The sequence below is a fragment of the Columba livia genome, chromosome 8, assembly GCF_036013475.1.
Source record: "Columba livia isolate bColLiv1 breed racing homer chromosome 8, bColLiv1.pat.W.v2, whole genome shotgun sequence".
NCBI classification, from domain to species: Eukaryota; Metazoa; Chordata; class Aves; order Columbiformes; family Columbidae; genus Columba; species Columba livia.
The window spans coordinates 7,818,082-7,835,296 of record NC_088609.1 but is presented as its reverse complement, the minus strand read 5'-3'; the positions used below and the strand labels follow the sequence as shown (position 1 = coordinate 7,835,296).

Sequence of the window (17,215 nt, the reverse complement as noted above, 5' to 3'; positions counted from 1 at the left end):
TCCCCCAGGACCTGCTGCACTGAGGGGCTTTCCCTGCTTCCCAGGTATCAACAAGAGAGAGCTTCAGCTCCTACATCTGTGGACTTCATCTTGCTGGTCCCAACCCCACACAGACCTTCCCATGCCATGTCCACACAGGGCACGACAGGAGCAAAGACCCACCTCTTCAACATCCCCAAGGATGTCCTGACACCCTTCTTCTCAGCTCCACATTCCAGCAGGAAAGCAAGTGCCTCCTCTCCAAGGCTATTTCCCAAGAGAAACTCAAAAAATGCCAAATAGAGCCAAGACCATAAGCAGTCCTAAATCAACTCCAGGGTTCCCCAGCCCTACAGAACCTTGTCCCCAAGGACAGGAGGATCTTCCCCTAGCAGATAAGGCCATCCAGTATCATCAAGTAGTTGTAGAGCTGTGGCCCTTGGGGTTGTCCCCATGCCTGCACCCTGCCACCCAGCACTCCCAGCCCATCTGTGCTTTGCTGGGGTGGACAGAAAGTGATGTCCAGAGGGACAAGTCAGTGATGATGCAGGGAGCATGCAGGCAAGGTGCTCAAGCCTGCCTAAACCCCACAGCCACAGGCTGTGCTGCTTGTGACCCCAAAATATGGTGGTCCAGTCTCTGTTAGAGGCTAAACCAAAGGTGGTGCCACCAGGAACCAGTCAGGGCAGAGCTTCTGCTGCAGGTATGTGGGTTCCTGCCTGCCACGTGCAAACAGCTCCGTGGAGAAGTATCTCCTTCTCCCCCACCTCACCATGCGCTTAAAAACTGGAAATCGAATCTCTCTCCTCTCCTTTTTATTTCCCCTTAAAAAAAAAAAAAAAAAAAAAAAGAAAAAAAAAAGATATCATGTGATTTTCCTGCCTTAACATCAGTTTTTTAACTTTGGTTGCTACAGCAACAGGATGCAACTTGGCGTCACCATGACAACAGCTGCCTCTGTTTAAATTCACCATCTGACAGGCAGCCTCGCTCTCCCCGGCTGTCAAAAAGACGGACCTGCCATTACACCTACTCGCCCCTCCCCAAAAAATACATTTTAAAATCTGATGAATGAAGAGCATAGAAAACAGCCTTGGAGGAAAAAAAAAATAAAAACAATAAAGAAACATAAAAGAGATTTTCTTTCTTGGGTAGCGCGAGGAGGGAGCTGCCCAAGGGTGGCATGACATGGCGTAGCTTTTCCCACATGGAACCAAGACCAGCCAAAATCTCAGCCGGGCAAAACCAAAGGTGCAGAAGATACTTGCCCAGGTGGGGCATAATGCCAGGGACCCCATGGGGCAGTGCCCACAGAGCAGCAGAGATGCCTGGCTCAAAGTGGCAGTTATCATGAGCAAAATGGTTCGAACACACACGGGTGTGCATCCCATGGAGCAAAATCTCCACGTGTGTTGGACCAGGGACGTGCACTGGGGCTTTGCAGACACCTCAGATGCTCTTGGCCAACCCAACTGAAGATTTGTTCCTCAAAGGGGCTGAGATAAGAGAAAGTCCTCATTGAAGGGAACAGCAAGGTCCCCAGAGGACCGACAGACATTATTCTCCCCTGCTAAACCCAGGGGACAGGTACAATGGCCGGTGTGTGTCTGCAGCTACAGGCTGTCCTTGGGGACAGAGCCAGAGCCACACAATGTCATCTGGCCTTGCTGGGGTGGGAGAGGGATCTTATCCAGGTCAAATGCGATTACGCAGATAAAGAACGGAGCAGATAGAGATGAGCTGCAGCCCATCTTCGTGTGCTAACTGAATTGCAGCTTTCCAGGCAGCCAAACAAATGAAATCAGGGCGAAAGGCCTGGCCATCAGCAGGAGAGCAGGCAGGACGAGGAGGAGTAGATGTTCCTACAGCCAAAACAGCATCACATTTTGAGCAGGACCAGTGAAAAGAGCAGCTCCAACAGAGGTAACGCACTAGGCTTTCCAGCGAGAAACTCGGCAAAGCCTCGTCTCCCCACGGAGCTGCATCCCGATCCCAGTTGCTCGTATTTCTCCTCCTTCCCCTCCATGCATCATCCCCTATTTACACTGGGAAGCCAAACTGCAGAGGCTGCTGGTTATAATTATACAGTTACCCAGCAGATATCCAGGCCTGAATCACCAGTTATTTTTAGCCCTATTACCTAGTCGACTGGAGCTGGATGAAGAAGAGCCTCCACTCCCCCTCGCCCTTCACCCCAACCCCCTTGGCTTTTCTGGGTGCCATGCCCGCTCCAGAACAGGCCATGTCCCTCCTGAGGCCAGCAGTTCTCATTGACTGTGGCCAAAATCCAATATTTACCTCCCCAAACCGCCCTCGCCCAGCAGAGATGCCATGGGCTCTGGGCCAGGCACCTGAGATGCTCGCACATTTTCCCTGGTCCTACCAAAAGGCATCGGCTGCTTGTGGAACAACTTTCCTGGCCAACCTCAAACTCGTCACCAAAAAGCTTTGTCCACCCACAAGCCCTTAAGAGCTCAAGTGGTGCAGAGGAGCTCTAGGGTGGATGAGTTTCTTAGAAAGAGATGGCAGCCAGGCGGGGGAAGGCCAGGGATGCTCAGCTCCCGCGCCTGGAGCGCACCCGTTCCCAGCACTCACATGGGGATATGTCACTTACTTCTGGGAAAAAATAAAATAAAATGAGCCCATCTCCCTCATGCATTGCAAATTCCAGGAAAGAATAATGCTGGGGAGTTTTTACCACGCAGTGGTGAAGCTCTAGTCTCTAGGAGACAGCGGCTGCCTGGAGATGAGACATCACACCGGCACGGGACCCCGGCCCACGCGGGGAGCACCAGGCCAGTGGCAGCACCCCAGCTCCTTCTTGCTTTAAATGAAAGCTGAAGGGGTGAGGGCCCTCCCACACCATGCTGAAAAAGCACGTGAATAATTTGGCATATTCTGGAAAAGCAGGCAGGCCGGTCTGGCCGCTGCCCTGCAGGGCTAACAGCTGAGCTGCCGCATCTCCATCCTTGCTACCGCACCAACGCTCCTGCAGCCGCCCACCACTACCGGCAGGGGCAGATTTAGGGATGCTGTGGGGAATTCAGCCCCCCACAAGCTCCCCCTTTATCCCCAGGTCACCCCCCTAACCCTGGGGGCTTTGTGTTTCCCCAGGCCCTGCCTGGCAGAGGCTTGACCTGACACGCCGGAGCTGCAAGGGGATTATTTCCCTGGTGATGCTCAGCAGGGTGGATGACCTGTCCTGCATCCCTGCACCTGGCCGGAGGGCTTTTCCCCCAAGATACCTGTTGCACCAGACCAAGGTATGGCTGCTTGGCACCGGGGCGAGCTCTCCTGTGCTCACCGGAGGAGCCGGCAAGTTCACCAACAAGTTGCAGGGAGAGAAAAAAGCAGCAGCAGCAAGAGCTGCATATAATCACCACTGCAGAAAACGGCACAGGGAGGGTCCTACAGCCAAAGCGTGGCCACACCGAAGTTTGCAGGCTCAGCTCCTCGGTGGGGGCAAAGCCCAGGGGGGCAGCAAGGCACCGAGCCCAAGGGGATGGGGAGCTGCGTTGTGGTGCTGGGCACTGGCCAGGGTACCCGGGGGTACCCGCAGGGAGGGCGGGAGGGTAGAGAAGCGCATGGGGTGTCTGAAAGGGACAGAGGGGTGAGGGAAGGAGCGGGGAATCTGCAACCTCCACCCAACCCTAAAGGGGGGTCCCTGGAATAAATCATGGTCCCCTGCGCCAGCCCTCAAGGGGCTGGGGGGCACAGCTGGAAATTTTCAGCATCATCCCCTCTGCCGCAGGGAGGGGACAGCTGGTTCCCAGAGCCAGCATGGGGAAGCAGGGGGGCTGCATGACAAAGATGGCCATGCCCTGCCAGGTGTGATCAACAGCAAAGGGGGCACACGCAGGCAGGTGCAGGAGAGGACAAAGCCATCACCCAGCAGAAACCGGAGATTCGTGGGCTCCTGGGGGTCTGTCCCCAACAGGATGGGTGGCTCCAGGTGCAGTGGGGTGACAAAACTCCGGCAAGACACTGAAGCAGAGAGGCAAGGCCACAACCCCCCAAGCCACATGCACACAGAGCACCCTAAGGCATGCGGGCTTAAACCAGGATCAGAGCTCCCCTCCCTGCCAGCATGGAGGGTTTCAAATCCAAGCCTGAGGAAGGGCCCAGGGGGGCTCCCTGTGGGGAGAAAGGGCTCAGCTCCCTGCCAGGCACCAAGCAGAACACAGGAGGGGAGGAAGCAGCAACAGGGCAAGGAGAGCATCCCCTGGGGACGGGGCACCCCTCTCCACACACCGAAGGAGAGCAGAAGGCAGGCACTTACCTGCCAGCTAGTGCCACACGCACGTGTCTTGGGCGGCCACCGAGGCAAATCCGGGGAGTAAGTGGGGGGGCTTGCAAGGGGCGCAGAAAGGATATGGCCAGTCGATGAGCTTCTTAGCGTATTTCCTGACTATGTTCTCTTCCGCAAAGAGAAAGAGCGATCTGTTGACAGTGAAGCAGTTCTGCCGGACAGGGATGGGGTTGTACAGAGCCATAGTCCGAGCTCTCTGTGCTTTGGTTTGCTTGAAGGGTCCTGGGGTCCCTCCCGCAGGAGCAGGAGGTCCTTGCCGGCTCCGGTTCTGGTCAGAGCCCCCATCTCCGGAGCCCAGCCTGCCAGCCACTGCCTCCCCAAAGCGAGCCATCCTGGAAGAAAACACACAGGTGAGCCAAAGGAACACCGCCAAGGCAGCAGAGCGGGGAGAAGAGTGAAAGGGGGGTTGCGGGGAGCAGTCCCAACCACAGCCCCCTCCTCCTCTCTGGATGATGCTCAGCTCTGTCTCTCCTCCATCTCTCCAAGGGAGTGGGGACCCGCGTGGAGAAGGGAGAGGCAGCAACACGCGGCACCGGCTCAGCAGCACGGCATGGGGGGCAGCCAGTTGTCTCTAAAACCTCCCCTCAAAAAAAACCCAAACAAACAGCTGGTCCTGCCCGCTCAGCAGAGGCCACAGCACCTTCTGCCACAAAGCAAAGGGTTAAATCCAGACACATCCTTCCCACCGCTCTGCCTGCAAACCCAAACCAGTCCCTTTTAACCTCCCCCTCCCAGCAAGGTGAGCCCGGGGACCACCTGCCAGCAGAGATCAGGCAGGAAAAGGGCTAGGATCCAAATCCTTCCATCTGCCCCATCGCAAAAGAAGATGCAATTTGGTACAGCACCCAGCACAGCAGCGGAGGGGAGGCCCGGGGCGGGGAACAGGTTGCAGCGTGGTCCAGCCTAGTTGGAGCCAAGTGTCCAACTCCCTCTTCCTGACTCCATCTTCAGCAGCCTGCTGGAGCCCGGCCACCCATCCCCGGGGCAACGGGCAGGGATGATGGGCAAAGCCCCCAAGCAGGTAGGGATGCTCAGCCCTTGGCTGCCAGGGCAGGAGAGCACAAAGGCGACGCCGGCTTTCCCTGCAAGGAGCTGGACCACGGAATTAAAAGGCTGCCGCGGCTCTGCAGCTCGGGGACAGCTTGCTTTAATGAAGTCAGAGGCAAGACAGGCGCACACCAGCGCGCACACACGCACGCACACCCGGTTCGCTCCCTCGCTCCATCCAGTGCATTCTTTTGGCAAGCACGGGAGCTGCCGCAAAGGAAAGTCAGAGGCGAGGGGAGGGTCTGAAGGGAACAAAGGCAACGGGGGAGCCCCCACCCTGCAAGAAGCACCCACCCCCGGCTGCAGCATGGGTGCTCCTAGGTGAGTGGCTAAACTGGGGGACAAAAGAGGGGACAAAGCAGGGGCTTTGCCTCCCCTCTGCCTGCAGGGGAGGTGAGAGGCTTACCCCGTCTCAGCATGCACAGAGCATCTCTCCAGCCCCACGCACCATTCCCCCCTCCATGGGAAACTTCGGGGCTCCAGGTTCCCTGCCGCCCCGGAGCCACCCTGATAACAGCAGTTACCCCGGGGAGAGCCCCGCTGCTCCCTCGCATACAGATCAGCCTCCTTAGTACTCCCTTACCCCACCTCGGTATTTGCTTTTTGACACTTGATGTTGGCCAGTAGCAGCTCATCGGAGAGGTGTAAACAGCCCTGTCTGGATGTGTCCCTGCAGCAGCTGCCACGAGGGGGGGCTGTCCCCAGTGCCACTCCAGGCTCTGACCTGGCTCCCCCAGCCCTCCCACTGCCCACCATGGGCAGAGGACAGGGGACATTACAGGTGCTGTAACCTCACCTTTGCAGCAATGCAGGTGTCAAGGTCACCCAGAGATGCTCAGGGTCCCCTGGTGCGGGGGCTGCCTGCCCAGCCACCTTTGGGGAACACACCCTGCCCTTCTGGCATGTACAGGAGACTCACGGCTCCCCAGGGATGTCCCCAATATTCTCCCTACCCAACAGGCAGGGCACCAGCCTCACCGCTCAGCACACACCCTGTGAGCTGTTCACATAGAACTCCACACCCAAAGGGCTCCCCAGGGCCTTTGGTACCCAATACCTGCCCTTCCCATGGAAAGAACACCCACAGCTCCAGCCAGAATCATAAGACACCTCATGTCCCCTTGATGCTCTTCCTTTGTCCACCCCAACACCACAACCTGCTCTGCACACACCATCTGTCCCCCACATTTGCTGTGGGGCAGCCAGGAACACTTGAAAGAGCCCAAAAAATAAAGAAACAGAACCCTAAAAAATACCAAGCTCTTAATCACACATATAAGCCCTTAATCACATAAATCACTAACACATTTGGGCAAGGACTGCTCCTTCAGTGCAGTCAGGCAGCACCTCACCGTGGACTTCTCCACCCTGCAGGCACTACCATGACCAAAGGGCCATGGGGCTCGCTTTTTGGCTCAGGCTCTCACACCTGCATTGCCAGAAGCCCTCAGGCCAGCTCAGCAAGGAAGATCAGGCCCTCTGCAGCAAAATAAGAGAGGAGTGTTTGCAAAAAAGATTGTGGAATCATCCTCCCAACCTCAGCCAGACTCTGAGAGCTCACCATGATGCCCATCTGCTGCATCCCTAATAGACTTTGCCTCTCTGATTAACCTTATAACAGAGGTGGGTGTAATTGGGGGGTTTCAGCAAGTCCCCCTAGCTCTGCCACCACCACACTGCAGCAAGAAGCAGAGTAGAAATGGGCAGACCCCTCCCAAAACGCTTCCAAGGCCACCAGCCAGACCTGGTGCGAGCCAGAGTGACCCTGGGCTTTTATTCCACTAACGATGGCAGAGAGGAGGTCACACCGGCTACCAACTAATTACAGCCCCTTCAATTCACTCCTGGCAAGACGCTGCCCAAAACAAATCAGTTATGACTTCTGGTTCATTCCCTTTGCCTCCTCATACCCACCATGGCATCAGGAGTGATGCCACTCTTCCCACCTTTCAACCCTTTAAGCTGCTGTTAATTAAGCTCAAGGCTGGGCTGATAACCTGAAGCAGAACCCTAGCCCTGCAGAGCTCCTGCCTCAGCTCTCCCCTGATACCCCCAGCCCTCTTCCATCCCACAGAGATATGCCTGCACACAGCCTAAATGTTCCAGCTGGTACCCAGAGGATGAGGAAGGCTGCACCCAGCACTCTACGTGCATCCCCTGAGCAGCTCTGAGGCATCACACCTGCCTCAGTGCATGGGGACGAGGAGGAGGAAGGCAGTGGCGCTCCTCCTGTCCCCTGGAAGCAGGGGTGCACACCTTACCTGGACACCTCTGCCAGGGCAGCGGGCCCGGGGCTTCGCTCTCAACTCTATACTCGCTGCTGCAGAGTAGAACATGCAGGATGACCCTGCTGGGAGCCTCTCTCCTGCTCAGACAGTGCTAAAGGATGGGATATTTATGAGAAAGCAGCTCTTTAGGAGAAGATTGAAAGCACACACACAGAAGAAAAAAAAAAAAATAAAATAAAAAAAAGGCCCTGGCTATGCCAAGAGACTCGGGCTCAGTTTCCCAGGATGTTTATTGCCGTTCTTGTCTTGACCCTCACCCCAGCACGCTGGGATCGGTGAGTCAGGGAGAAGCGTGGCTGATGCCCGCATGATTCAACATGGCACAATGGCACAGAGATTCAGAGCCAGCTATGCAGGATTGTTTTCTTTTTTCTTTTGTATGTGTGTGTGTGTGTGTGTGAATGAAGGAAATCCAAGAAGACAGGGTAACAGCACGTACCAGGACAGGAAGGTGCTTGGGATGCGCTGGGTTTTACCAAGACAGGCTAATTCCCCTCACACCCATATTGTCATCCAGGCCTCCTCTTTGCCTTTTTTTGTTGTTGTTTTCCTCCCCTCTCCCAGCCATGCCACAACCCCGCATGGCAGGACATCACCGCATGCACTGGAATAACCCTTCCCAGGGCAAGACCAAGTCCACCCACCACCTCCACCACGGCGACCGGTGGGTCCGTGCGGCCGCTGCTCCACCATTGCCATCTAGCGGCGGCTTGTCCCCTCCCTACAGCCCCTCCATCTCGGTCTCTGGCTTTGCTTCCACCGGCTGCAGTCGTGGGCAGCCGAGCCTAGAGAAGGTCCGCTTTTACCTGCCCTTCCCGCGGGGGGCCGGGAAGCAGATGCAAAGACCCCCATGCAGCTATCGCATCCCTTCACATGGTTCTGCTGTCACCAGAGCTGCCACCAGCTCGGCCCAGGCAACCCAAAATCTCCCACCTGGATACAGGCAATATCATTAAAAGCATCCTCTGCCCAGCCAGGGGTTGCTCAGAAAGCCGGAGGCTGCTCCATACCTCAGGGACAGCATCATGCAGGGGACAGGTCCCTAACGCAGTCCAGGAAGGGTCTGGAGGGGCGACAGGTTCTCCTGATATTCCCAGGAGCTCCGATGGGCTGCACTTATCTTAGAAAGTGTCTTTTGGCATCCTGATTTTTTTTTTTTTTTTTTTTTTTTATAAGGCTTTAGCTATGCTGAGAGGAAAAAAAAATAGGATCAAAAGAGAATCATCTACAGTGCTCTGGCCAAATTTCAAATTGGGACTGGGTAGCTGTGACTCAGAAGCATGTTTATAACCATGCAGGAATGGAAGTCTGGGTTTTTTTTGTTTTTTCCAGGAACAAATTCATTACTTGCTGGATGAAGGAGAGATGTTTTCCCCATTTGCAAAGAGGAAGCCCTGCCAAGTCAAGCACCTCGGCAGCGGAGAAAGCAGCTCACCCATGGACATCAGGATCCAGGTAGAGAAGGTACAAGCAGCTTCAGGATGGCACCTCCAGAGGATGGTACCACACCAGTCTCTGCTTGATGCTGATCTGCACAGATGTTAGCAGCTGTGCTAAGGGCCATAACAGCCCCATTGGCATCTCTCCTGACAACCAAGCCCCCAGCCAGTCACAATGGCCTCGGCTACACCGCAGAGATGCTGCACCACCTTGCAGCAAGGGCAACTCTCATCCAAGCCAGGGCAGGTGGTTCCTCTCTCTGTATTCTGCTCACTTTTTTTGGCAGTGGCCTTGCTCAAGTCAGTGCTCCCCCCAAGCTGTGTCCCTCACCGGGACGTTCCTTCCTTAGCACTAAGAGCAGAGAGAAGCATCAACTTCTTGCAAAAATGCCCAGGCACATCCCCAAAACAGACCTGGAGGACTGATTCTTCAGGGTCAGCACTGTAATTTATGCACTGAGAAATCAGAAGGCTGGAAGACTAGCGAAAGCCAGCAAATTTCACACCAAGCTATAAACTATGCATCCAGATTTAAGCAACTGCCACTACTTCACCACACTCCTCCTGGTCGTTTGGCTGAAGTAGCCACACCAGGTGTCACACAGCAGAGGTGGCAGAAAAACTTTAAACTGATTTAAGCTTAAAGTGTAATTTGCTGCACACTGCCATAAAACACACCTGTATTCACAAACACTGCTGGTTTCAATTACCAAGACCTGTGAGTCCAACATCCATCCTTGACATCTTTAAGGGAATAACAATCTTACAAACCTCTCTTTCCTGGGATGGAGAGGAATAACCCTCTGGAAACAGGGATTTTGGTTGCTATATCTGCCCCCCAACAAGCTGTCACAAGCAGGAGTGCAGGTGATGGAGGTGCAGAAGGAGCAGTGTCACAGCTCTCACCCAGCCTTCCCAAGACACAGGACACAGCACGCTTTGCATTCCCACCCCAGAGATCCCATTTCCTAACCTCTCTGCAAGTGTTTGCATAAGAGAATCCAGCCCAGAGCAACTCTGGCCCCATTTTTCACAACGTCTGCCAGCTCTCAGCTGCCAAGTAAAAGCGCAACACAAACCTGAAGCAAAATGCCACACAAACACGGGTGTAGTTCCCAGCAGGTCCTGCTCAAGGTTCCCAAACCCATAATGTCCCATCACAACCCAGCAGGGTCCACCAGTCTCCAGCTTTTCTAGGGGCAGATGCCAGAGCTAATTGCATGCATTAGCCTCATTTTATCAGGGAGCCCTAGGCAGAGCCTGGAGGAAAACCCATGAGCATCCTTCCCTTTTCCTCCTCCCCTCATGCGGCATTCATGCAGATGCTTTCCAGTGGCTGACCTGTTGTGTGAGAGCAAAAGAGAGACACGCTAAAGGTGCCTCTGCAAGTCAGGCGGGATGTCAGAAAACAGTTCAGGTGCTATGTATATTAATGTAATCTTGTGTCTAGATGCCCGAGCTGCAGCCCAGCACCAGGACAAGGTCAGATGGCCCAAGCTCCAGGGCTCACCAGTGCGCAAAGTGCTCTGGGATCACAAGCAGCCCAAGCTAAACTCCTCACATACCTCCTGAAGCCACTAAAAGTCACCAAATGCACCACAGAGCCTTGAAATTGGATGTTCCCCACACCACATCTCCGTGGAACCAGAGCAGCTCATACATCAGAGCTACTGATGAAGTAGAAGGATGCTGTGTCTTGAATCAAAGGGGGATTCAGCAACCGAACGGTCACAGGCTGAAAGAGCTGGAAGAGGTTTAAATGACAGCCAACAAGCCTCTGGCTCTGTACATTTATGGGGGCACATAAGGGCTGTGCATCCAGCCCTGCAAAACTCACAGGAATTGGTTTTGGTGTTTGGCTGCCCTCTGCCACCATGCAGCTCAGTACCTGCGCTCACCCACCTCCCCACGGGCTACATGGGGCTTTGTACTCTCCAAAAAAGCCCAAACCAAAACCAAGAGCCACCTTTGCATCTGCATACAACAACAAACAAGCACAAGGGGTTTGCTTACAGGTCAGGCAGAGGCAGGTGAGACCCCATCCTCCCTAAAGCATTGCAGCCAAGGGACAGCGTGGCTCTGTCACAGTGCTGGCCACGGCAACGCTATGCGGGAGGGAAGCATCCCAGGCTGGGAGGCTTCACAGCTCTGCTGAAGAGGCCCGAAATAATCACCCATTAATAAATTGCCTGGAGTGCCTTACTGCTTTATTTAGCCTCGCAAGTCGGGCTCTAATTAGCATTTGCAGCCGCATCCCGGCTGCTCTGGGCAGACATGCAGCAATGCCACTTCCCAGAAAACAGCTATCTGCCTGCTACTGCTTTTCCATCAGATTAAAGTGAATTTCCTTCCCCTCTTCCAACCCCCAAATCCCTCTGCACAACCTCTCCCCTTGGCCAAGCCACAGAGCATCCCAGCCCTGCACCAGCCAAGCCAGCAGCAGGTGAGATACAACCTCTCCATCCTCCTCCATCCCTGATGGGTTCAGTGTGGGGCATTGCACCTCTAGAGAGGCTGACTTGAGGGGATCCAATGGGAAAAAAATAGGGATATTTGAAAATGATGTGGCCAAAAGGATCCAGGGCTGGGCAGCATGGATAAGAGAAGGCTGAGGAGGGGAGGGAGGGAGGGAAGGAGCACAAACCTGGGCAGATATTTCCCTTCTTGCCACCAAAGCCCCACAAGCACAGAACTTGACGGGACAGATCCTGCCACAGCCAAAACACTGAGCTCCTGAGCTTTATGTGTGCATGGGAATGAGGAGATCAAGCTCTAAAAAGACATCCCAGGAGCCAGCCATAGACAGTCAACACGAGCAAGCTTATTTTTAGCCTGCCAAAAGGTTGGAGAGAGATTTTTTAAAAGCATCTTTTTAACCTCTCTGCTACCTGAAGCAGAAGAAATCACTCACTTTCTCCATCAGCATCCTTGTGACCTCTCTGGCACAGCAGCGTTAGCTCCTGACAAAGCCAGCGGGAGATTTTCACTTCCTTAGATCTCCTCTTCTCCCCCACACAAGGCAAGTCCATGCCCGAGGACCATCCTCTGCTTCCTCTGCTCCTCTGCCTGCCCTGCAAAGCTCAAGTCAGACAAACACAGCAAACACAGTACTGGCAAGCAGGGTGACGGAGGAGCCTCCTGCCTTTGGGCTGCAAACATCCCTAGTGATAAAAAGAAATCTCAACCAGGAACTCACCACCTCCAGTCTCATAAAGCCAAATTCACAGGCTCAGCTTTCCCAGAAACAACCTGCCAGCAAACAGGGTGCCTTCAATAAAATTACATTGTCAGGACAAGAGCCAGCAGAAGATGGAGGTGTTGGAAAAAAATTTCCTGCAAGTCTGAACTTACACAGAGCAGCTGATACTCAAGACAGCCAGAGAAGCCCCATCCCTGGCCTGCAGCCAGGAAGGAGATGCCACTTCCATCTCCTAAACCTGTGAAAGATAAAAGGCCAAAGAGCAAAACCCTCTCTCCAAAAGCTCCTCAGTGCTGGGAGGTGTGAAACAACCGTCACCCTCGTCGGGGTGACAGGCAGGCATCAGCACGACAGCCTCTGCAACGGCAAACACCCTCGCCCATCCCTGGGAAAGCAAGGCTGAGCATGATTCCTCAATGGAAAAAAGTTCATTGAAGAATTGTTTAGGCTTATTTCCACCCAAGCAAATACACAGAGGGGACAGTTACAGCATGTTAGCTGCTCTTTTACCATCTCATGAGCTGCAACAGGGGGAAAATGACCCCTGGGAAGCTCCTCTGAGGACAAAAAAAAGAAAAAGGACTTGTGGTTTGTATCAGAGCTCACAAAGACGATGTACATTTTGTTACAGCATCATCCACCATGGTGGTGTGCTCCAAGCTTGCAGGAAAACAGCTTCCCACCAAGCAACCCGCATGCAGCTGGTCAGCATCATCGGGGGAAGATGAGCCACAACACTGGCTATTTCAGATGTGTTTTGGGAAGGACAATGTGCCACCATGGTCCCCCATGGTGGGGGATACTTGCCAGCATGTCTTTCCCAGTTAAAGAGTGAGAGCCTTGCTGGTGTGCATAGCACCAGCCCAAAACCAGCCATCCAACAGAACATTAATGTGTTTTGGGTGACCCACGCACCTGTAACCCTGCACTGAAGGATCACGGAGGCCTTTCCCATCGAGCATTCAACAGGTAAGTGGAGACAAGAAACACCTTTCTCTGCTTTTCTAAGAAATATCTCTTGATGGCTACCCTGGGAAATCAAGAGCCACATTTGAAAGCAACTTTAATACAACTTCAGGGACCTCTTTAACTTTTCACATCGATTTTTTCAGCGCTCTCATAGTGTGAGTGGTTCAAGCCAGGGATTAATGTTTGTCATGCACAATTGCAGTGAACACCTTCTGACCTAGAGAGAACTGACCGGCCAGTGCAGATGGAAAGGCCATAACCCTTCAGAGGCAGCTGAATTAGACCGTGCCCCACACATACACAGACTAGAACCTTCCCCATCAATGTCATTCCTTCATGCACAGTTAGGTGGGAGTGCCATTTCCATGGCACAGATAAGTCTGCAAAGAGCAAGCCTCTCTGGGGACAGGTCATGCACTAATCCTCACAGCTGGGTTTTCACCAAACTGCCAAAAACATTTCTCAAGTTTGAAAACTATGCAGTCTGAAATTAAGAAAATGCCATTTTGGGAGTGCACAACAAGAAATCATCTATATTTTAAAACATAAAACGTTGATTCAAATGAAAAATAAGTTATAGTCTGATTAGACTAGATACCCCTCAAGGTCCCTTCCATCCTGAATTACCTTATTACCCTGTCAGCTCTTAAATACAACAGTACGGTGCGGTGCGCAAGACAACTTAGAAACTGTGAACAGAAAATAATATCAACCACGTACACTTGAGACGCTGGAAAGTGTGTATCCCACAAACATCTCCTGGCCTGCAGACAGCCCCCCATCAGAACTACATTGCGGGGAGCGGATCCTGGGAGGGGGCAACAAGCTGAATTGTTCCAGGAGAGGGACAGGATGAGGGTCTCAATCGGCAGCAGTTGCAGTGCCTGCGTGCTGCACTGAATCATGCCTGCAGAGCTCAATGCAGGGAGACAGTTTAAAACCAGGACTGATAAAGCAGAGGGTTGTGCTGCCATCCAGAGGGACTTCGACAGCCTGGAAAAACAGGCAGAGGAACAGCAGTTCAGAAGAGGGAAATGCCAAGTCCTGCGCTTAGGAGGAACAACACAGAATTTTTTTTACACTGGTGAAACACTGGCCCAGGTTGCCCAGAGAGGTGGTGGATGAACCATCCCTGAAGACATCCCAGGCCAGGCTGGATGGGGCTCTGAGCAACCTGAGCTGGTGAAGATGTCCCTGCTCATGGCAGGGGTGGCACTGGGGGAGCTTTGAAGGTCCCTGCCAACCCAAACCACACTGTGATTCTATACTGGCTGGGAAACAGCTTGGTGGAGAAAGGCCTGAGGGACCTGGTGGACACCAAGCTGACTGTGAGCCAGCAGCATGCTCTTGCAGCAAAGCAGCCAACAGCCTCCTGGGCTGCATTGGGCAAAGAATTCCCATCAGGTTGAGGAGATGAGCCTTCCCTTCTGCTCAGCCCCAGTGAGACACATCCAGAGTGCTGGGCTCCCCAGGACAGGGGAGACATGGACCTACTGGAGCAACTCCTGCAAAAGTGACCAAAGGACTGGACCATCTGTCCCGCAAAGAAATGATGGGAGAGCTGAGGACGCTCAGCCTGGTTGGAAAAGGCTCAGGAGAGATCTTATCAATGCATACAAATACCTGATGATGGGAAGTAAAGGCAGAGCCAGGTTCTTCTCTGCAGCACCCACAGACAGGACAAGATGCAAATGGGTACAAACTGCCATAAAAGAAACTCCATTTATACGCATTTTGACTGTGAGAGGGACTGAGTATTTGGGACAGGCTGCCCAGAGAGGTTGTGGAGTCTCTACCCTCAGAGATATTCAAAACCTGCCTGGACATCATCCTGGTCAGCCTGCTCTAGGTGACCCTGTGTGAGCAGAGTGATGGGCCAGGTGACCTCCAGACATCCCTTCCCACCTCACCACCTTCCAGCAATTCTTTACTTCTGAGCCATGGCCAGCTCCAGGCCAAGGAGGAAGCTCTCTCAGAAGGCTAGTTTCTAGGGAACACAACCATGGCTTCAACACAGCCCCAAGGTATGCTAACAAAGTTTTCCAACACCCCCAGCTGCAGCTGAGACTCCAGCGAGGGAAGCAGGAATGAGACCTCCCAGGACGTGGTGGCAAAACACGAGGCAGCAGCTCCCAAACTAATGCATCAACCAGGAACTGCCTCATCCTCCTCATTCAGCAACCAGCTCCCAAAGAGCCCAACTCCCTGGAAAAGTGGCCTCAGCTGTGCAGGAAAGCTGGGACCAACAGTAATTGCCCACTATCCTGGCAGCCCTTTGCAAAGTCACCTGAATTAACTCAGAAAGGGAATACTTCTTCCTCCAGGGTGTGCCAGAAACCCAGACTTTGAAGCAGTTCGGGGAAAGATGCTGCTATTTCCATGCTGTTGCTAGGACATTCAGCAGAACTCGAGTTCATTCCAGGTCAGAAAACAATCTCTTCCCCATGCATCAAAACCTTGGTCTGTAATGAAGGGAGGTGAGCACAGGGAGGTCTGGGGTGGATACATCCAGGAGAGATGCTCCTCTGCTGCTCGAGGCCAAGTTACCACAATAAAAGCCATATTTCACTGCCCACAGGCTTAGTGCATCCACAGCCCTTTCCACCACCTATTGCAGGGCAAAACAGAAGCAGTCTCTCATCTTAACTGAGAGACACTTGCTAGGCTCTCGGAGAGGTTAATTGCTTTGCCCTAAGTTACAGAGGACTTGCATAGGAGACATGCACACATCTCCATGAAGGATGCTCCCAGGTACCCAAGCCTGGTGGCAGGAACACCCACCACACCCAACACCTCTCCCAAAACTGTGCCACAGAGATACCAATGTTAGTGATGGCAACCTGGAGACACTCTGCAGATCCAGGGAGAGTCAGGGTGATGGGCACTGGTCCAGCCAGGGCCACACTGATACCAAATCAGCCCCAACCTGTGTTTTTTCCCCAAGCACAAGGATATTTTACCGGCATGAGGAGCAAGCGGCAGTGCTGTCCCATGTGTGCTCCTGTCCTCTCCATCACTGCAGTGAATTAAACCCAGATGGTGCAATGCGTGCAGGAATACGCTGGGAAGCAGCGATGGAGCTGGCAGCCCAGCACATACCAAGGGGGCCCTTTGTCTCATTCAGCACCAAGGAAAAAAAAAAGATAAAAAAGCTTTAAAAAAAAAAAAATAAAGTAGTCAGCTTCACTTGCAATCTGGGATACAGAGTGTGCACATAACCAGACAGAGACTGCCAAGTCGTAAAGAGCCCCTGAGATCTGTTAGCAACACCCTGCATGTTTTCACAGTTTCTTATGTTCCCTTAACTTCTTCCAATAAAACCGCTCGGAGGCAGAGCTGCAGAAACGTTCTGCTCCAGACAGTTTGTGTTGCAGGTATGGACCCGAGCGAGCCGCAGAAAGCTCTCCTGAGCTGCTGCTCCATGGACCACAGGCTCCCAGACAGGCTACTGGGATCTCACTGTGGATCACACTGCAGCAAGGGAGACCTAGCGAGCTCCTAGCATCAAAACCATCAACTCCAAGATGATACGAGACAGGAGACGGCTTTTAGTGACCCAGTCCTTTAGGAGCACTGTCCTGTACCATGGGCAGAGTGCATCGCATCCCAGACACCAAAACCTGCCACTCATCACCCAGGTACACTGAATTACAGCACCCCACCTCCACGCCATCACCTCCAAACTGTACCAAGACCCAGCTGCTTTCCCTCCAGTCTCCTCTGCTCCTGCTCCTCCTGCCCAGCATCTGGGAATTGAGCTTTTCCGTACATCCTCATTGTAGGTATCATTCCAAAATGAGGGCACAGCTTGCATTCCCCAAATTACACAAGCTACACTCAACAAATACCTGTGCACACGTGGTTTGAAGCCATGCAAGGCAGGTTTGAGTCCTGTCTGCTGCAAACCCAGCTTGAGGCTTTTCTGGGATGTTCCCCAGGTGGCTCTGCCTGTCCTTACCACCAGCTAAGGAAGCGGCTGCTCAGC

General features: G+C 53.4%; 1 protein-coding gene across 11 annotated transcripts in view; it reads right to left on the bottom strand.

Annotated features, from left to right (window-relative positions):
* The window catches only part of CACNA1E (calcium voltage-gated channel subunit alpha1 E), a 131,240-nt gene that overhangs the window by 86,917 nt on the left and 27,108 nt on the right, over positions 1-17,215 (bottom strand). For all 11 annotated transcript variants that reach the window (XR_010474231.1, XR_010474232.1, XR_010474234.1 and 8 more), the window contains exon 3: positions 4,355-4,620. Coding sequence is in view for 7 of the 11 variants with exons in the window: in XM_065071819.1 (XP_064927891.1) it covers positions 4,355-4,620 (266 nt within the window). In the remaining 4 variants the exon portion in view is untranslated. The remainder of the gene's footprint in view (positions 1-4,354; positions 4,621-17,215) is intronic.